Consider the following 22,383-nt stretch of genomic DNA (forward strand, 5'->3'; position numbering starts at 1 on the left):
GTCTATCTACTTAAATGACCCTGTCTTGGATGTTCCTACACAGATAAGATTATAATTCTGTGCCAAAGGGTGAAGAGGAAGGTTAACGTCAGTTGCAGTCTGGCCATTTCCCTTCCTCTCAACTCTCTTAGATCTCATGAAAATATAGAAATAATGTATGAAATTATCAATAAAAATAACACAAATAAATGACCATTGGACTTGGAGCAAATAAACAAAGGTAGTATGAATTTTGTACTTTTGCATATTGCCCTTAAGGGATATTCATAAGATCTGGGGTGACAAAGCTACACATTGTACATGTACAAATATGCATGAAAATATGGAGAACATGCACTAATTAAATGTAAAGTTGTAATTAGATGGTTACATTTTCCAAATAGTTATAGCATCCTAACATTGTGAAGGGAGAAACTAACGCTTCGCAGCCATTGTCCTCCAACTGCACGGCTGTTTGAGATTACAGAGTAGAACTAAGGCAGCTTGTTGCACAAATGGTGTGACATCTTGAATGTCGTTTGCCTTCATGAAATACTTCAGAAAAGGGACTCACACAATCAAAGAGATTGTTGGTTTATGGTTATGCTTATTGATGACAACTAGAGATGTAACGATATGAAAATTTCCTATCATGATTATTGTGACCAAAATTATCAGGGTTATTATTACCGCAGTATTGTTGAAATGTGCTCAAATTGTTCAAAAAGTACTTATACACACAGTGAAATAATTTAACAGAGTTTTATTTTGAAAAAAATAAAAATAAATAAAGTAAAATAACACGCACAATCCCCCTTCACAGAGACTTTTTTTTCTGGACTTTCTGCAGACATGTTGACCATCTTCAATTAGCTAGTTTCCCCTCAGCATCCTCTAAAAATCCAAAATATGTCCAGGCTTCTGACTTTGTCCTTTTAGTGGGGGTGGGGGGATCACCAGAGCGCTGTCTGTGCAGGTGCCTTCCGCCATGTTTTCAGAGGCCAAACACTGCAAACTGCACATGCATGTCTGGAGTGCTGCCGTTTCTCCAGGAAATGAGCAGTATCACTGAGTTTTTCAAAGTGCAGTAATTAAACACTGTTTTAATAACTGGAATTTGAAACAGTAATACTAAATGTCTGGAATATTACCACAGTTTATCATTATATCGGTAATCGTTTACATCCCTAATGACACCAGGATGATTAGTGATAGTTGACCTGATAGTGAGTTGTGGCTAGTGTCTAATAATTAATGGGTGCCATCAAAGCAAACACTGAGGAAAAACTAAGTGTGGTTGTATGAGGATGAAGCATTGCCCAGAGCAGTGGAAGAACTGATGTATGATTCACAAAGTATTTAGAGGTTTTAGAGGTTTACTTGCAACACAGAAACGGACCTGAACACCCCATTCTTTAATAATTTTAAAGTAACTACTTTGATTACTGTCCTAGATTGGCCAAAACGACAAAATCTCAAGGTTTTCTCTCATGAGCCAGAGGGACATCTTAGAATTCTTTCTGCTCCTCTTGATTTCACAGTAGGTTGTACTGTGAATCAAGAGGAGCAGAAAGACTTATACCATCATTTTACATGTATTAAATATCAAATTGAATACAAAAGAAATAACAGATTTTTGAAAATATCTTTGTAAAAGAATTAGCGACTGCAGGATGCAAACTTCCAGACTGTGCTTCTTTGTGTTACAGCCACTGGCCAAAAAATTAAAAGACAAAATTTGTTTTTAACTTTTGAATACAAGTACTCAGAAGTACTTTCATGTTAAATTTTTCACACTGTGTAAATGTTATCAAGGAATGCAACATTACACTTACAGTTCTGTATGAAGATTAAAAATATGCATGTTTGATGGCAAAAGTGTAACCAAAACATAGTGGGGCAAAACAGAAAGATATACATGCTCTGATATGTCTAAAGCGGAACTGTCCTTCTGCTTACAACTTTGAAAGTAGGACTGTGGCGAAACCACTGCCTTGCCACATGTGGCATGAGTTATTTTTACACTTTCAACAGTTTGAGGTCACAGTATAGAAATGTGTACAAGTTTTGCATAACAGTAGCAAGTTTGTTCATACTACGACAAATTTTGAAAGGGTGAGTAACACCACTCCTTGTGAGCAGGTCATTCCCCTCTGCACCAAATGCAGCGGCTACTGATAATGTGAAAGACAGAGACGACTGCCCAAGGCTAATCCCATGAGAATGGAGACAGAAACAGACAGCTCTTAGCCATAACATCTGCACACAAACTGTCAGTTGTCAACATCACAGTTAACTGTCTCAGAGCCTCAAAAGCTGCACTTTTGTGATACTTCTCAACAGGAAATTGTCAATATTAGTTAAACTGTACAAACAGAAAGAAAACCTGAAAGGTATTGTGTGTGAGTGTGTGCATGTGTGTACAGACAGTAAACTCTAGCCAACGTAATGTGACTCTAACTCACAGCTGGAGGCCAACAGAGTCACAGCTTTCACTAGGAGTGTTAGGATAATCAAGTTACAACATTCAATTCACAGTCCTGCCAAACTTGGAACTTGACCCAATATGCAACATAGACCTGTTCTAGTAGAAGCTAAAATCCTTAAATAAAGTATAAGAACAAAACACTTATGACCAGGACAGGTAAGAGTCAACTGGGGGGGGTGATCATTTTTAGGGACCAAGATATTAAGACTCTATTACCTCTGAATAAGGAAAAAAAGGCAGTAAAGCCCAGGCACAAACTAAACTATCATTAATAGTGTGAATCACTATTAGTCACTGTAAACTCACTATTAAATATATCTGAGCCTCAGTCTTTGTTAGAACAAATGTTGCATTTTCTGTGAGATTGGAAATGCTTTGTAAAGGCTTTGGGGACAATGATGATTGTATCTGTCAAAATCCTGTTTATTTTTGAAATGTTAAAGCTTGCTAAATGGCAACCCTTCTAAAGTCCACAATGGTTGATTCAGAGGGTACAGGTAGCTAGAACAGTGACCCTTTGGACCAGGATACTATGGTGTAAGCTAATGCACACTGCATTTATCTCTGTACCAGGACATCAAACAAAATCTTCAAAGCTGATATCAAGCTACTCATTAATACCTGAAGATAAAAGCAATACAAACTTGCATATGAGATTTCTCTCTTTATATATGACACATTAGAAAGATTATAAGGCTGCATCATGGGATGTGTGTCACAAGAAAATGTCAAGTCAGTTAAATATTCTCTTACTGGCCATGAATGTTAGTATCAGTTAAAATATAATGTCAAGGTGGGCACACTCACTCTCTCTCAGTAAAGAGTCTTTCAATGGCACAGTTTTTTCCTCTGGCTTCAGCTTAATCAACTCCAGCACATCAGAGTTACTCAGTTAACGTTTCACTTCTTAGATATGATTTACCACTGATAATACTAGATGTGACTACTTTTAATGTTACACTGTGACATTGTACTGTTTTTTTTTTAATGGTTCTCACAACTTGCTTCTTTGGCATGCTAAAATGTCGCACAACAGTAACTTAAGGATGACTTCAGCTGAGAATAAGAGAGGCTGATTTTGCAAACACACAAGAATGTGACACATTCTTCAAATACATTTAATCAGCACTCATTCATCACACTTTTCTGAACACAGGTTTTACATCTGCTTGATCATTCCCGTAGACATCATGATTTAACACAGTGAGGGAGGGAGTGACACTAAGAATGAGCCTTAAGGGCAGTCAAACTGGAAATACAAGTGGGTGTTGCCACAATGTGTTTATGTCTAAAGTATTTGCCTGTCTATATGTACAGCAAAAAATATCAGTGCATACTGAAGACAAATAAAAGGGTGTCCTTTATCTCAATCCATGTATGCTGATTAGCAAGGATAAAAGTGTTGTATAGTATTCTTATGTCTACATAACTTACATTAGTGAGTGTAAGTTTTTGTTGCCTGATAAGATCAAACCTTTTTGGTTTTCAATGTTTTCACACTACGCTTGTCTATAAGAACAAAGATGATCATGTAAATCTTATAAAGTATTTGATGTAAAAGATAACTTATATTGTTCTAGTTATCAATGTATTTTATTTCAGATGTAAGATGCTCACTGACATACATATATACTCTATAAAGCGCATCCTTACAGGAGATAAAAGTGCAATAAGTGGCAATAAAATTAATGTTTAATGTGGGAACCCAATTACTGTAGTTTAACTAAAAGAATGTCAACTATGTTTCATGCGTAACTTGGCCCTCAACTAAACTCAAAGACAGCTCCCCATTCCAGACAGCAGTCAGGGAGGGACCGGAAGCAAGCAAAATACTGACAGTGACACGCCAGTTTCACACAGTATAACAGATGTGCTCAGCAGCTTCAAACACCTTATTCTCATTGCCCTGACATAAGGGTTTCTAAAGCTCAGGGTACACAAATGAGGCAAGACCCCTAATGTGTACACATGATTAGCTATCAAACATTTAGCAATGCACAACTTGCACAGTAAAGAGGAGTTTTAAAAATCTGTTTAGCAGTTATTTATTTTTTATAAATTTAAGTATAGAAACCAAATGTTTGGAGAATTAACTATAGTTTTTCTCTGAATAATAAGTTGCATGGTTTCTGCCATAAACTGACAACAGGAGTTATGTGTTACAGATCTCATACATGATACTATGATTAAGAGTATTCCTCCTAATGCATAACTGAGAAACCAATGGGCTCTGATTTGTATGTGCCCAAGTTCTCAGACCTCACAGACTCTGGCTGAGACAGAGCCATGTATTGTAATAAGATAAGAAAGGACAGGTGGCCACTGATCAGGTGCCAGACTGCCTGCTTTAGAGCTGAGCTGAAGCCTACAGTGTGGATAACAACACTATTCAATTCTCTTCACATTAAGCTCAGGAGAAGTACATAAATGAAAGGGACACAGGAAACTCACAGGTTATCGCACATGCCAAAAAAAATGCTGAGTCTTATTCACAACCTCAAACACCTGAATCAAGACAATCACTTCCAGTGTACAAACTCAGTTTTCTGTTTCAACAAACAACAGTATACGAGTTGAAGGGTAAGGCTATAATCTATGTCAGTCTTGTCGATAACAGTTAATATCAACAGCTGTTTTATAAGCCAGAGACCAGAGAGTTTAAGATGGACCCGTGGTGTCAGGAAGACAACTGTATATTCAAAAATATTGGCTTGAGCAACCTAAACAAAGCTTTGGTTAAGCAAATCCATTTCTGAGTGGAGTGGAATTTTCCTCACAACCAAACTAACAGGCCTCTACGCCTCTCTTACCTTGGAGCTGTTTAAACCTTCCCTCCAGGATGTTGGAGTACTGCACCTGATTAACAAATGCTGCTGGGGACAAACAGGGCTCCCTGTCCCTGTGGTCCCACTCCATGATGTTTTTTTATATGTATTCCTCTCCAACGCAGAAAGAATAAGATATATCCAGCATAGCACAGCAACGGTAACCTTTCCAAAATAAATAAAGTTACCAAATCCTTGAGCAGATTTTCCAGAGGGCAAAATGTTTAGATATCCAGTCTCCCTTGCTTGATTTGCTTCTTCTAGATTGCCTGAAAGCTGTGCCCCAGCAAAGCACAACACAAGCTTGAATGAAAATGTTGCCGCCTGTTCTTTTCTTCAACAACTTTAGTTCCAAATTTGTCCAATGAAAACACCCCAATGAGGACGGGGTGGGGGATTTTTTTTCAAAGAATCATTTCAAACAAAACTGTAGAACAAAATGTTCTCCAGTTCCACCTCCTCCTATGTAGAATTTCACCACACTTGTGGCCTCAGAGCAGAGTAAAAACTTGTGGTTGCACTCCCTTGTGGTCTTAGTGAAGGAACACTGTATATTCCTTCCCTCCAAACGCATTTGCTGAGGCAGAGCAGAGCAGAGCAAGCTAACCGGCTGCGGTCGGATGGCTGTGTAAACAAAGCCTGCTGGGCCCTCTGAAAATTGTGTCATTTGCATAAGGTGTGTTTGAGGGAGGAGCACAAAGGAAGACCGCTGTGAAACCGAGGATGGGGGAGGAGGTATAGAGGTGGACTAAACCATTAGAGCTCTTTGCTCAGTGTAGCATGAGGTGGATTATTTGACTCCTCCTTAATTCCAAGGAGCACTGGGGAGTGGCCTGCCAAGAAGGTGCATCATAAAAGTCGCCATCAGATTGTGTTGTTTAATCCTGTTGTTTTAGTGTATATTTTTTTTCTTTATAACAAGATCTGATCTAGGTTTTTGTATTCAGGGGGTTGGAGTCGTTATAAGGCGTTAAGACAGGAAGGAAGTTGTTCAAAAAGTCTTACCAATACAACGAGCTATTTCCTGCCTGAACAAGATATGAAATTTGTGATTATGTGTCTTTGCCAGGCAGTATGCATGCAAGGGACTCATTATTCATCTAAAATGCTTCTTACACTGTACTCTCTATTCATTATTAGGAATGGTGATAGAATAGAATAGAATAGAATAGAATAGAATAGAATAGAATAGCCTTTATTGTCATTGTGTGTACAACAAAATTAGATACATTTTGCTGTGGCATCTTCTTCAGTGCAAAACTGAGCTACTGATTGCAAACTCTACAGAAGTACCACAGTATTTTACATAATGGTAGAATTATAATATAATATAATATAATATAATATAATATAATATAATATAATATAATATAATGGTTTCCCTCCATACAACCTAAAAAGAATTTGGACATTCTATATCTATTATAATGCAATAATATGTGTGAATATTTTACAAATGTATATATTTTATATTTTTGACATTTGGTATACATCCAGTTATTATTCTAGCAGTCTACACAGTGAGACAAACTAGATTACTGAATTTGTGAAAGATGAATAATGAAAGGCTACCTTATTTTGAAAAATGCAACTATAAAGAAAAGTTGCAGATGGGGAAAATGTGTAGCTGGGTTTACAAAAATGGTAGAAGACTGTAAACAGTGATGAATAAGGTCAAAGCCTTTCTTAATAGCGGATGGACATTTTTGCCTTGCCAGGGGGTTGTAGTAAAAATTGTGGCTGCTTTTTTGATCTGTGTGTTTCCTGATGGCCAGGGAGCATCTGGATGGATCTCATTAGAGCGCTGAATGCCCGAGGCCTTCTGTGACTGGGTGTTTATGGAGGAGGATTGGACTAATGAGTACCAACACACTTCCTCTTGAGGGAATAAACAGAGGCTATATTATGAACAACGAATAAGGAGCACAGACACCACTGATAAATCATACTTATATCAGTTTACCATTCAAATGTAGACATATAATTCATCAAACTCCCAATTAATGTAAGTGATAAAACAAATACCAGGTATGTATGTGTAAACATGTGCTTCTTAGCATACTTTAAAACAGTTTCCTCCCTTTTCAACCCATTGGTATTTTAAACAGACTGACAATTATTGAGCAAACTGAAATGAATAATTACTGATGGTGGTTTAGAGTGGTAAAAGGACACACATGAGAAAGAGTAAGAGCTACACAGTGCATGTTATCAGCACGAAGAAGCTTATTGCTGATCAGTTTTATCAGCTCTGTGGAGAGGGCAGGAAGACGATGCGCACTTCAAACACTGGTAGTAAATATCTGATCCAAGAGGGAAATCCCCTGAAGTAAGCAGAGTTAATATGTAAGAAGAGAGCTCTAGAATCCCTGAAGTCTTAATCTCACAGCATGGTCCCTATGGCAGCCAAGTCCCAGTTTCCTCTGTGGGTTTGTGAACAGTGAGCACTGTCCATTTTTGTTGAGTTGTTGTACATACTCATGTTACAAAGTGACTGTCTTTGCTCTCCAACACTGTAGTATAAATACATACAAAGCCCACTGTGTAAGTGTTATAGCATGTTAGTGTTAGAATGACAGTGAGTTTCATTTTAGGACATTATAGCATGGCATGGCTACACAAGATAAAGTTTAGAATTTTAAAAGATACATACGAGGGCAGCATTCAAACTAGATTACAAATTAAATGAAGAGGGTTTGCAGGGACATATTGACATGGCACACAAACAGAGAAAGAACAAATTCCTGAAACACAATGGTTAAATGTGACAGAGTAACCGAGCTCAGTAGATTTTCTGGTTTGCAAATTCAATGGCAATGCAACCCATGGTAATGATACAGATCAACCGTTAAGAGTAAGATGCATATGCCATGGATAATCCTAGTAATAAAGCTTCCACAAGTAAGCACATGTAACTGAGAGGCAGGGAGTTGCTTAAAATAGGCAAATTTGTGCAGCTGGTCTTGCTATCCTTAAAAACTATGAGAGCAGATAAGTGGTTATTAATGCAAATTACAATGATCTTAACACAGGAAATGCTCTCTGCTATGAAACAAGTGGCATCAACTGCTCACGCACTAGAACTCTAACTATTCTAACAGACTCAAGAGTTTAAGAGAAAATAACATGCAAGGATCATACTCATAGAGGAAAACTATAGAAAGAATCCAGATGTGTGTGCCAGAGAGGGAAGTGAAAGCAACAGCTTGCAAAATGCAGAAGGTCTTGACATTTGGGGATAACTTGTAAGGGTAGGTAGGAGGTGGGCCCTGGGGGGAAATAGCTGCTAAGGCATGTCAAAGAATGTGCAATTCAAGTCCATACTCGTCAAACAGAGATGGTATCACAGGTATTCCCAGGAGAACACGCACATGCATACACATACACACATATAATCTGCCCTAGACACACTACAATGCTTCAGGTGACATAAATACATGTGACAAGCAGGACATTAATTCACAGCCTTCTACTGCTCTCCACAAAAAGAGCCACATATTACAACACAGAGGAATACCAAAGGAGTCTATGCACAAACAACACCCAAAGTGTGAGCTGTGTTGGCATGAGAAAACAAGTCTGGTTGCATTTGTAAGTGAAATTAGGGTTATCTTTCAGAAATATTTTGACTACAGTAGTGCTCAGTGTTCATCAATGTGGCCTGTAGATTCCCCTGCCTTTCAGTGTGTGTGTGTGTGTGTGTGTCATATCTGCCTGTTGCTCCCCTCTGCTGGGTTACACGTGACACTACATCTTACTTTGACAATGACAAGTGGTGTTTGATATGCCAAGTGTAAGGAGGATAAAATGTAGAAACAAAATTACATTCACCCTCACTCACAGAATTTACTAACATATCTACAAGAGACATCTGGATTTCAAGAGGGACACCTGAGCCAGTACCTCCTAAGTAACAAGCTCAACAGAAAGCCTTGCCCTTGACCCTTTTCCACCTTAGATCACTCATTCATTTCAATAAGTAACCACGGCATTGGGAGATCAAGACCTGGAATACAGAGGGTATTACTACTAAAATACTTAAAACAAATTTCACCCTGGCTACAATCACCTATGTTATTAAATAATGAATTACATAACAACCAAAGCTGTCAAATGGCCAGATGTCTCTACACTCCACTTCATCACTGCTTGTTGCTCATGGTGAATTGATTGTGGAGCTCATTTACTTTGTCCTCATTTTGAAAGTATTTCTGTCTTGTCCTTTCGGGACGGAAAAAAATTACATTTCAACCTCAGTCTGCAAAGTCTAATTAGATTTGTGCCATCTTAGTCTGTGATATTGTGTGTGTATATGTGTGTGTGTGTGTGTGTGTGTGCAAATTTCTAATGGCATCTATTTTGCAAACTCTTCATACTTGCATTTCATTTTACCGAACTGACACAATATTCTTTTATATAGAACAGCTTTTCAGTCATGGCATAGAAGTACATGTTGACACCTGCTATATGACACACTGGTTCGGTCTGTAAGTGTAGCGTACCTGCCAGGGCTTTGATGCGTGAGCGCTCGAAGAGGCGTGCTGAACTGTTTTCATTGTCCCAGTCAGTCTCTGCTGCAAGGTCCCAGCGGTTGTTAATGTCATTATATTGCTGCTGGATCTCCAAGCTGTCAAAGTCAGTTGGCGAGATGGTACTCATGGTGTCCAGGCTAGAGGAAAACACATTCAACCTACAATGAAAACACACAAAAACATTCAACGGACATGCAGTAAAGGCAAAGGATTTTACATAGTATCTGAGGCTTCACAAGATTGTCCCATCAAATATCTGCAAGCTAGCGTTTGGATAATTCAGTCCAGGAAGTGAACATCCATTTGTATTGGATCAGAGGTCAGACTGTACATCTACACTCAGCTTCACAGCTGCTCTCTTGTTTTGTGTGCTTATATGACAGTCATATGCAAATTGCTGCTTGAACAGTACAACTGTCAGAGAGAATAATTAGATAAAAGATTTTGAGATAAGTTCACCATTGGCTAAGCAGTAATTGAATACACCTGCTTTTGTAAGCTTGGGCAACTCCCCTAATCTCATTTCAGCCTTAGTATCAATGTAAGAAACACCTTTCAGTTTTACTGATTAGATCTGCACTCGCACATCTGCAAAACCTTTTTAGACACACTGACACAACAGAACATAAAATGACGAAGTGAGAAACTTAGCAAGCAAGGCTACTGCACATAAACAGTAGTATAACAAATATACAAACACACACTCCATTTAAATGTATTAGTTGAGGGATAACACTGGCTAAAAACATGACACACTACAAGGTCTTGTATCACTTTGCATTAACAATGCTGTTGGCCTGAATTGCTAGAGACAGACAGCTGCACTTTAACTTAGCTGTAAAAAAAATACTAAAGACCTTAACTGCATGTGATCACACAAACACTGTTCCTTGTAAACACTGACACCCAACGGGGGATCTACATTAAGATTAAAGCCCCCGCCAAAAAGCCCCATTAACTGACTGGGCCATTTGTTTAAGAGCATTGAACCGATTAATGGCCGAAGTTGAGTCGTCAGTTTGTTAATACCTGTTAGTTTATCTTTTGTTGTGTCTAGTAGCTATGGCTGTCTTTGTTGTAGGTACAAGCCAGGGCATCAAGATGCTGGAGTGAGTCAATTTTGATAATTATTCTAGGTCGAGCACAACTGAAAATTGCAAATTATGTCTTCTCATTCAAGACTCAAATGGTTACTCCAGTATAAGCAGAGTGATTTCAATTCAACAAAAATTAGTCCATTTACACCCTCTGCAGGATGCCAGACTTGAGGAGAACACTTGTAGTTTAGTCTGTGGCAGTCTTCAATGTGCTACAGTGAGAGGAGGGGAGGGAAAAAAAAAAAGAGCAATACTCTAGAGGAGATTTAAGTAGGCCAAGAAAGCAAAACATCCCACATTAATGAGGTTATCTATTCGATCTCAGTTTTATTCCTTGAGAGATAAAAGCCAAATATGGTAACAGATGATGAATGATGTGTGCTGAACAGCAAAACTATCTGTGAGATCATGGACATGTCATGTTATGTTGAATTAATGGATCCTCTAAATAAAAGTATCTATTAATATTTTTTTACTACGGACATTGGTGGCAGTTTGTATAAATTCTGTATGGGCAACTCTGCTAAGATGTACTAAAGATAAGACTGCACACTGAAGCTGCTTTTTCTGTGGTAAATATACATTAAGACCTATATGTTATACTTCCACCATCCTTGTATCAGCAGCATCTCCATTATCGTAATCTGTGTACAAATTTTGAGTAAGTCTGACATGAAATTGCTAAGAAAACGGATTTTAAAAGCAATTGGGACTAACAAATCATTCTAGAGAGGTTCATGCTCACATTTAAACATTATACATACATGCATATATATTTTTTATATTAGGGGAACATACATGTTTTAGACCTGAAATCAACAAACATGGGTTTTCCTCTCATCACACTCCTGAGGTGCTATTAGTATTGTTGAGCCAAATTGAACAAGTCACGCAGGTTCTAGATATAAAAAAATAAAACAAAAGCTTAGTTAATCCTATTAGTGACAGATTAAGAACTGGCTGGGAATAGAAACTAAATGCAAGGATTAGAGGAAAAAGGCAGAACAACGCCTTCACATTGGCCCCCAACCTGTCACCTCGCCTCTCACTAGCACCCCATGAGTTGTATGGGTTCTTAAACCCTTGTTTTAGTATTTGCAGGTACTAATGTATGTTTTTTTTTTTTATCATTTTTTATTCATGACCATCTCATTGAAAATATATTTTAAAAAAATATAAAAAATACAATTTCTCAATCAGGTCAAAAACAAAATTTTATCACCACTTTGACAGATGTTTATTTAGTTTCTTGAATGTCACCATGTCTACACCATTATCATAAAAACAAATAACCAAAACAAACATTAAAAACATACAGAAGCCTGCCTGTGTGCATCAGATTGTAGTGGGGTGCTGCTGATACAGAGTCAAGTACTCACGTTAATATGAAGCTAAATAAATACAACACTGTGGGCTTGGAAGCAAGAAGCAAGAGCCACAAAGAGGACATAACTATCCAGGACAGGCCTTGCAGCATCAGCCCATGACAATTTGGATTGTGACCTCACTGGGGGACCAGTGAGGTCACAGAGTCTGGCAGAGGCAAATGGAGGGCAATCCTCTCCTTGCTCTATGAAGAGGCTCAGCTCAGTGTCTGCACTAATCACTCCTCAATGGATCAGACAAACAATCCCCTGACCTACTATGATACAGCCTACTGTACTGATCCTCTACCACAAAACCACATATAGTGGCATAAAACTGCACAAGCGAGCTAAGCTGACCTATTACACCCCCTCACCATCTCATCACCTCTAACAAACACACGCACAGAGCTTTTAAAAGACACACAAATCCATCCACTCAGCATGCAACCATATACTATATCAGCTTTCAGAATGATTCTGTTCGCCTTTATGCTAGCCTCAAACTTGTGTAGTGAGAAACCGTCAGAGAAAAAAAAAAGACACAGCGAGAACTGTAACTTTGCAAAGCTTCACAGCATAAAAGAGTGGAAAGTTCTACAACCTCTGAGCTACTGCAAGGCTACGTCTTACAATACACCGTTTTATTAGGAAGAAAAGACAGGGAGACAGACTGAGGTGACACAAAGGGAGGCAAGAAAGATGTTCTTTGAAAGCAAATCTCCTTTAACCTAATCTACAAATACATTACAAAAGTCATACAATAATGTGATGAATACGTTTAACTGTCACAAACCATAAATAATAGTAAAGTGCTCTTACCACTAGTTAATCATTTAGCTAAACTATATGACTATTTTTTGTGCATCACAGATTCAATAATGGCATGTCTTTAATATTGTTTAAATGCCCTCAAGCTGAGTAACACAGGAATGGCCCACATGGAACATAACCTTTTCAAACATGGCAGGACTACGCTACACAAATATACAATAGAGAGACAGTCATTTAGTCCATGTTTGACTGTTCACAAGAATATAGTTTGAAAAAGGGCAGAGAGAAAATGTGGGGCACTGAATTACGCCTCAGGGCTAAACCCCAGCTACTAACCATGTAGGCTACACACATCAGGTTATCACTCACAGCAGAGTGACACCAGCTAAGAAAGCAGGACAGAGCCAGAGGCATGATAGGCAGCCCCACCACCTCCTTCTGTCTCACTCCCTGTCATCCCTCCTCCCTTTACAGACCTGCTTCCCGTTGCCCAGCTGGTCTGTTTTTCACTGCATCAGTTAATCAGGGGGAGAAACAGAGAAACAGAGCCTACAATCAGTCGCCTGCAGGGAATTAAGCCTGTACAAATTTGGCAGCCACAGTGCACAAAGGCCACACCAGTCTCCGCAATGCCAAACAAAGGACATATAAGACTGATCATCAAACTCCCATCACATTTGCCACACATATGACACTGAACTATTCTGAATACACTGATTTTTACTTGACAGTTTCCAACATAACTGTACGTGAACTTAATTCTAATAGTTTTTTTCAATGTTCTTTTTTATGTTTTAAGCATAACACTGAGACAACAATGTGTCAAAGAATACAATTAATTCAAATGAATTTAGGCTATAATGGTCCCCCATGAGCCTGAAGGATGTCAGATCCTAAAATACAGCAAACAAAGCATGCCTGACCAAATTGGCCCCATACAATGGAGGAGTCAGCAGAGAGTAGGGGCCAGCCGTTCAGGCCTTTCCTGTTTGCAGAGATGAGGCAGCCAGAGGCACATATGCATCAAAGGCCCCTCCACGGGCTGCTGATCCTGGCCTGAATGCCCTGCTGAATAGGACAGCAGAGGTCCTTTGTTGACCTGTAGCATCACATTCATCAACACTCAAGCGACCAGTGTGCCCTCCACGCAGACACAGATATGTTATTTTGGTTTAGTGCATCTGCAGAGTATAGAGCATAAACAATATTCACTATGTGAAAAGTGATTTCTGGTTTTTCAAATGATTTTGTTTTGACACTTTCTACTTGAAGCAGTAGAGATGTAAATACACCCACTGCTTTGCCCATATACTCAAAGGGTCAAGGGATTACATACAAATGAAACCAGTAAAATATCAGTTTGAAAGCATGTAACTACATATTCATTTTATAGGCTGAAAATGTTGGGGATTACATTTTTAATTGAAACAAGTGGAGAAAAGGCTATGTGAGGACCTGAAATGCATTCTTCCTATACACACATCCCCAATCCAAAACATTAGTCTCTTTGTACTTGAATCGCTCGTAACATTTACAGTTTCAACTGCCCCAGACTCAATAAAACAAGCCAAAGGTTTTAGTGGTTGCAGCTCCAGACCCATTCTGCTGTTGAATGAGTATGGAGCTTAGACAGTGCTTTGAAGTGAATTTGGCCCTACGTCACAGCATCAATTTCCAAGCCTGCCAAAAATCTAGATTAAACCATCAGTGAATCAAACATTCATGCTAAGTCAATAAGGGCTGCTTCTTACCAATGAAAAGAAAAAACAGTAAGCAGAAGCATGAGTACTAGTTGCTTGAAGTTGATGCATCACTCAGTACAGACAGGACATCTTGTGTTTTATTCGTATTATGCAACTTTGATCCAACAGTGACTAATTACTGCGCACCTTCCAACGCTTACATGGGGGTTTCTGAAGCCTGTTTGATAGCTATACACACTGCCAAAACGGAAGTTACATCTGGCAACTGCAATTTTTCAATGGAGAACTAATTAATCAATGACTATATAAATTTGTCCACTGGAAGAGATTTCTCAAATCTATGTTCACTGCAGGAGCTAGACCACCTGTTATATATTCAGCCAGTCAGTGATGGGTTCTCACGGTATCATGCGAATTGAGCTCTCATAAGACAACATGCTTTATCCCGCAGGAGTGTGTAGCATGTCAAGACCAGTACAATGTGCAAATGCTGGTCTCTTTTCATGTAAAAGGTAGGCTATATTCAGTTTTAAGCTGAAAAGTCTAAATTCTTTAATTAAGATGCTACTGACAATACAACCTTCATAGCACTGGAGCACTGAAAGTTTCTCAAATCCTCAAAGAATTATCCACAGAATTTCATTTGATCTGACATGTTTCCCAGAAGCATATCAATTATACTCAGTTCTTCAATGATTAAAATCTACTAGAGATGAGTAATGGCCTCTCAAACCCCATTACATCATAGCATTGAATAGTTTTATTGCTAGGAAAGCATTCTCTTGCTCATAAAACTTCAGCAACAAGAGACCAATAGTATATGTCGCATAAGAGAACATGATATACTTTTAGATTCGAAAATTTTAAGGGTACGATGCAGGTAAGTATTCAAGATATGTTCAAGTCTGAAGGATTGAGAAAAAAACATACACACAGACACACAGACAGACACACACACACACACACACACACACACACACACACACACACACACACACACACACACACACACACACACAATAGAGACTGAAAAGAAGTGATTTAAGGGCAGCACCTTAGTCAGAAAACAGCTTGGGAATTATGTCTCCTCAGAAAAATAACTTCTCTTAAAGTACTAAAATTCCTTTCTATAATTTTACTCATTGCCTACTGATAAATTATGAATGAGGATAATTTGTCATTTATACATGAGTAGCCCTTGGAATGTTAAATGCATTCTTAACAGATTTGTTTTGCTTAATTTAGTCACAAAGTAAGGGAAATCTGTGTTATATAAAATTTATTTTTTTGCAGGAATATTTTGATGATATAGTACTTCATCTTTTTTTTCAAGCTGATGTAATATTCATGCTGATGACCTACTTTTAAAAATCTAAAAATAATGTTCTAGTCTAGTGTGTAAAACTGCATATGCATCTACAGACTGTCACTTTTACAGGTAAAGAGGAATATATATGCTCATATGCTGGCTTTGATAAAAAATCTTTTAGCCAATTTTACTTTGCATATTAGTCTTGTTTGCATATTACTTGTTGGAAGCTTTTCATCCATTTATCTATCCTTGCATCCAGAGCATTCTATAGCTTATCTGACATGACAGTATGTGAAAGTATTTTTGAGAGAAGAACAGCAAATCAAAAAGCAGCAGCAGTTACTTACACAAGGCACATGCCCAGTTACTGTTATGGTTCACTGCAACACAATGAAAGTGTGAATGGCCAAAACTGAAAAAAAGGTTGTTCAAGAGGGATTTGAAGAATCAGCACTATGGGGGGCCCACATTCACAGACCCATTCCATTGTTGAATGTTGGTCATCTACCATGCTTCAGAATGGCTAACATCCACTCCTTGTCCACTGTGACAACCAATCAATCCCACTAAGAAAAGCCTGTGTTTATGAACATTGTAATTCTCCATGCTCTCATTCAGATTTTGTGGTGCAATAAATAAAGAAAGGCAGGTCAAATACAACCAGAAAAAAAATGTACCATTTGTTTTCGTAAGTGTTTTCTGGGAAGCTAAATGTAGTGCAAGGAAGCTGATGACGTCATTTTAACACATTAAAAACAGAGACCTGCTGGTGGTATAGTTGCAAAACATGACCACACTGCAAATCACTTCATATCTGGCCAAGCTAGGCCTGTCACAATTCTTGTGCAATCACCACATTGCAGTTATTTGAAATGAGTGCAATTATTTTGCCTAAGCTTGATAATCATCTTCATTCAAGATAAACAGAAAAGCAACTCGCTTATGATCTAAAGTTCAATGCTTATAAGTGTCTCTTCTTTTTCATAATGTGTATGCGCATAACTAAATCATCACTGAACTCATACAACAGTTAAGAGTATACTATAGAGAATAATATAATTAATCCCATTGATTTGTGTGACAGTTATAGTTAATCCAAATTTCAATATCATGACAGCCTTAATTCAAGCCAGAATGAAAACTAGCAATAGAAGAAGATACAAAAATCTAACTGACCATCATGTACAGTAGATAGCTGAAATAGCATGTCTCAATTTCATCTATGTAATGAGCAACTAAGATTTGATGTCATATTTAAGTTGCATTAAAGCCATGAAAACACAAATATTCTTGTCAGAAAACCACATACACAGTGATTAACACGAGTATTGTATAATACCAAAAAGTATTTATGAATATGTTTTAATTTAATGCCTTAAAAAATATTTTCATTTAAATTTTACCATTCAGCTTTTCCATCATATCACAGCAGGTATCTGGTACCAGATTTCAGCCACAAAAGGGTTTTCATCAGTAAATATAATGTGACCTACACTTAACACTACCTGCAGACTATGCTCCATATGCATGATTTACAAGTTATTATGGCACCCTCTGGTGGCAAATTTAATAGCTCACTGAAAAGAGGGCCTTGCTTCACACTGGAATTTCATGTACATTTTAATAATTTATTGAACTGAATACTGATCTCTTGTACGTCATCATAGTGACTATAGTGATCATGTTTTACTTTATTTTAATCTCTTAACTTTAGTGAAATTTAGAGTTAGTTGGAAAATTTTAATTAGGATAGCTTTATATTTAAGTTATCATGTAATACTGGAAAAAAAACCACAAATGACTAGAGAAATACAAACGGTAGTGACTTCTGGTTAGTTCAACTCAAGCAGTCTGAAATAAAGACAAGAGACTGTGAAAATAGTGGGGTGCTGAGAGCAGTACTAAAAGATGCAATGTAATGCACTATAAATACACAGAAGGTAGGCTGCATTCTGTCTGCCTTTCTTACTCCTCACTTCCTCTCCTGTCTCCATACTTTTAGATCAATACTAAAAGCCATAAGAAAGCAAAATAAACTAGAAGCACTCGGAGAGCGCAGACCTCCATCAAGGCAGATCAAGGCAGATCAGTGCCCCCCCCCCCCATCACCACCAAAATTTAATCATTTGTTCCTTGTGCCAGTATCAACATTTCCTGAAATTTTCATCCAAATCCGTCCATAACTTTTTGAGTTATCTTGCACACAGACAGACAAACAGGCAGACAAATCAACGCTGGCAAAAACATAACCTCCTTGGCGGAGGTAACAAATACTTCTAGGAGGACATCTCAAGAGTTGCTTGGGAAGGGCTGCAGATAGGATGGCATAATTCTAGGCTAACTGTTTCTGTTTCAGGTCCTAGTGGTGTGAAAGCAGTCTTACTTTCACAATTTGTGGATGGAGTTATTAGTAAAACTTGTTCTGTACTTCCAAATATTAAAGTTCTGTAAGAGTTAGGGCTAGGTCGCTACTTGGGCTATATCTTGTTTAAAAAAAAAAAAAATCTAAATGAAACAACAAAACAAGCCATTATGTTGGAAATTACAAGACTGAATTAGTAGTGACCCATCTCATTACAATTCATTAAGAAAGTAGACAAATACAAAAGAAAGGACTTGTTAAAATACACATAACAAACAAGACATTTCTTTGATACCATGACTTGCATATTTTAATATTTCGTGTCAGCAGTTGCCTAGATTAGTTCTATTGTGTTTAAAAGTGTAAATGGAAGACCAATTTCCACCTAACAAAGTAAAAGAATGAGAAATAAGAAAATGGAACTTGGGTTTCCTTCTGCCCTGCCCATCTAGCAAACATCTTGCAATCTATGTATGCATCAGTCATGGAATGGGAAGTGGTCTGAAAACCATAAGTGCACACTGCATGAACAACCACTTACATCACAAAAGTAATGACAGTCCTATAGCAGAGGGATCTCTGGAATGGCTCTTGGAAAACACACCAGCTCTGACCCATTCCCAACTACCATGGCCAAAGTAAATTTCACAAATCAGACAAATCTTTACACATCCCAACACTCTTTAGCATCTTTTCCTTGGATGCTTTAGTCCTTCTGCTCTTCTTCCCAGACACCCAAAATAATCATCCCACATACTAACCTGCCATCAGAAGTAACTACCACTTTTCCATCTTCCATTCCCTCAAGGACTTGTCAGTAATGAATATTTATCTGTATGAATTATGAGTTGACCATAATACAGAGTAACAATTATCAATGTGCTGGTGTGTGTGAGCCATGCAGGCGTGATTCTACACGTGGTAGCCAGCAAATATCAGCTCTCAAAATCTGCTAAATAAACGATATTGTCGTTTCACGCCTGGAAGCTATATAAGAGGCTTATACTTTCCAAAACAGTTGCTCACCTGCCTATATTTCCCACCTTTTAACACACTTTTACCTGATGCATCCCCGCTATGACTCACAGTCTAGGCCAAGCACGCAGTATAAATCTCAGTCTTATCATAACATAACCACACAACCCACAATGTCGAAAGAAAAAAACTGCAGCTTATACGAGATGCCAGCACATCTTGGTGAAATACCAACATTCTGAGCATAGAACAAGGCTGGATGGTTTATTAGAAGATGCTGAAATACAGATCCACAGGCTGGTTTGTGGTGAAAACGCAGATAAAATGTGCCTGCGTTTGACATCGACTCAAACAAAGGCATGAGGAGACAGACACACACACACACACACACACACACATACATACATACAGATGGTTCCCAGTAACTAACGCCAGGCATTGCAGTCAGCTACACTTCCCAGCCAGGCTGCTAATAGGCCAGAAAAACACACGACTGCATATAAACTAGGCTCTCTTTCAGAAAAATATAGCTAGGATAGAAAAACGTTGAGTGTTGACTGTGATAGCTAGCATGCTAACAGCAGTCACCTGAATATCAGACTCCCCTTCTCTCATTAGCTTTGTTATTAGTGTGTAGCCTACAACCTACTGGTGGTCGGGAATGAATAAAAACAACAAAAAAAGGAAATAATTCTTACCTCTTATTTTGTCTTCAGTAACAGAGGCTGTCGATATGTATTCTATCGCGTTTCTACATGCGAAATTTCACCAGACATGTATTTTTTTCCCGGCGCGTGCAAATGGGTAAATTCAAATTTTAATGGTTAAAAAAAAGAAAAAAAAAATCCCAGGTGACACCGCTAAGGTCTTTCCGTTAAATCCGCATCCTTGAAACGGCTCTTTCTGTCCCCGCTGCTAACGTTGCAGCGGGTTACGAAACCGAACCAGCCTATTTATATATATATTTATATAAATCTGGTTAGCTTTAAGACAAAACGGTTAACGGCAGAAGGAGGGGAAAGAAAAAAAAACAGGCGATGATGAAGGCGCGAGCCCGTTTTTCGAGCAGGTATCAGACGGATATCCGCAGCTTCTTCTTCTTCCTCCTCTTTCCCCGGTGGGTGAGCATCCGAAAGGCCGTGGGTCCGTACCTCAACCGCTCCCGCTCCCCCGTTCAACAGGGAGAAGAAAGAAAAGTGGACGTGGTGGTGGTAGTTAGGGGTGTGCGTGGGGAGGTGGTGTGGGTGGGTGTGTGGGTGGGTGCTGACCCTTCGCAGTCACATGGGAAACACTGTGCACATTTTCAGTATCCTCAACAGCTGCACAATGCACAGTAAGGAGGATGTTTTCCAGTGTCTGGTGCTGTCCCTGGTGCTAAATCTGAAAGGCTTTTCATTCATTTCCACCCCACTCTTACCCTGCAGTCACATCTTATCAGCATGTGTTACAGTAGCATCTCAGAAAAACAACAGTGTGCAGTAGGTTTAAATGCACTATTTTTAGGCTGCACATCTTTGCTCTCCACTATTTCAGAATATCTCACCAAAAAGCTGCATGTACAACATGAGGCCACCATTAGGTTTTTGTTCCAGGGAATTAGAACAATCATACATATGCATTTGTCAGACTTTTACTCAACGTACAACAATAATGTTTAGGGAAAAACAAGACCAAAATATTAAGTATTTACAATGACCTCATTTTTCCGCTTTACATGGTTATTTTGTGCAGGTTTCATTCAACATATGTCAAATGTTATCTTGGTTTGGTGATTTCTTGTCATTTGAACAGAGGTTATGAAGCAGATACTCATATATTGTCCTGTTTCACTCTTGAATGTTCTATCTGTCTTTTGCTTGTTTTCTGTGTTTTGTTACTGTAAAATTATCTTATACTCTGAAGTTTACTCATAAAAGCCATTTAGTTGTGATTTTTTTTTTTTTTTTTTTTTGGGGGGGGGTTCCATACACATTTCCTGTGTTTTCTTAGTAAAGAGACTGAAAAAACAACAAACCTAAAGGTAGCCCAAGATTTTTGCATGGCACTGGTTCCAGTTTTAGTCCTAGTCCTAGTTGTAGTTCTAGTTCTGGTTTCTAGTGTCAATCCCAAGCCCAGATACATAGAGAGGGTTGCATCAGGAGGGGCATTTGGCACAAATTTGCTGCCAAACTAATCATGTAAATCCCAAATTGTATTCACTCCTCAACTGCAGAATTTAATGTATTGTTGTAAAACTACCAAATACGCATTAACATTGTTCTTCCATCTCTTATACTTGATTCTTCTGTTAATGAAAGCTCACTCTTTATTTAGTCAAACATCGTTCTTAAGAATCTAAAACCAGAGTTTTCCCTCGATGCGTTAAGCATTTTCTGTCTCTAAGAACTCAGGTGGCACTAAATTATTCCTAAGACAGTATGCAGCACCTGGCTGGTGTGTGACATCAAGCAAGTCATCAGGATCTGGGTTATTCATAAAGCGCTGACAGGTCCTCATGCACCAAAGTCTCAAGTCCTGGATAAGTGTTTTCTCTTGTGCTCTATTTTCTTGCATGGTACAGCATTGTGAGCAGTGATTTGATGGTTATTGCTGCTGAGTTAAAAAACATCCTGTGAGTAAATCTGTTCAATGTCAATGTGTTGGTGGTCTGTCGGAAGGCACCAGAACTCCAACACCTACATTATTTTGGGGTCTTGTGTTTCCACAGTGTCTCTTTCACTATAGGGCGTGTGTCTGTGTGCATGGGTGTAGCTGCACCAACAAAGTGGTAGTGGTGAGGACTTTATGGGATGATGGGTGTTTTAGGGAGGGCTGAGCAGTTTGGAAAAGAGCATGCTACTCATTATAAGCAGTTAGTGGTAATGAAAAAGCTCTGCTGTGTTGTTAGTACAGTTCCAGTACTTTGCATTTTCACTGTGAATGTAGTATTGTAGTTGAAGCTGTCCAAGTAGATAGGCTCATTTAAACTGCAG

The 22,383-nt window shown here is 38.5% G+C and overlaps 1 protein-coding gene across 4 annotated transcripts in view; it reads right to left on the reverse strand.

Moving 5' to 3' along the window:
- Window positions 1–20,573, reverse strand: part of sptbn2 (spectrin, beta, non-erythrocytic 2) — a 44,028-nt gene extending 23,455 nt beyond the window's left edge. For 2 of the 4 annotated variants that reach the window (XM_030154439.1, XM_030154437.1), the window contains exons 1-2: window positions 20,110–20,573; window positions 9,795–9,982 (exon numbers count right to left, since the gene is read on the reverse strand). In XM_030154439.1, the coding sequence (XP_030010299.1) occupies window positions 9,795–9,951 (157 nt within the window). In that variant the 5' untranslated portion in view covers window positions 9,952–9,982; window positions 20,110–20,573. Of the gene's footprint in view, window positions 1–5,277; window positions 6,025–9,794; window positions 9,983–20,109 lie in introns of those variants that run through there. The other 2 variants (XM_030154438.1, XM_030154440.1) reach the window with 2 other exon arrangements.
- Window positions 20,574–22,383: the final 1,810 nt, after the last annotated feature.

The sequence above is a fragment of the Sphaeramia orbicularis genome, chromosome 14 (genome assembly GCF_902148855.1).
Source record: "Sphaeramia orbicularis chromosome 14, fSphaOr1.1, whole genome shotgun sequence".
Lineage (NCBI taxonomy): Eukaryota > Metazoa > Chordata > Actinopteri > Kurtiformes > Apogonidae > Sphaeramia > Sphaeramia orbicularis.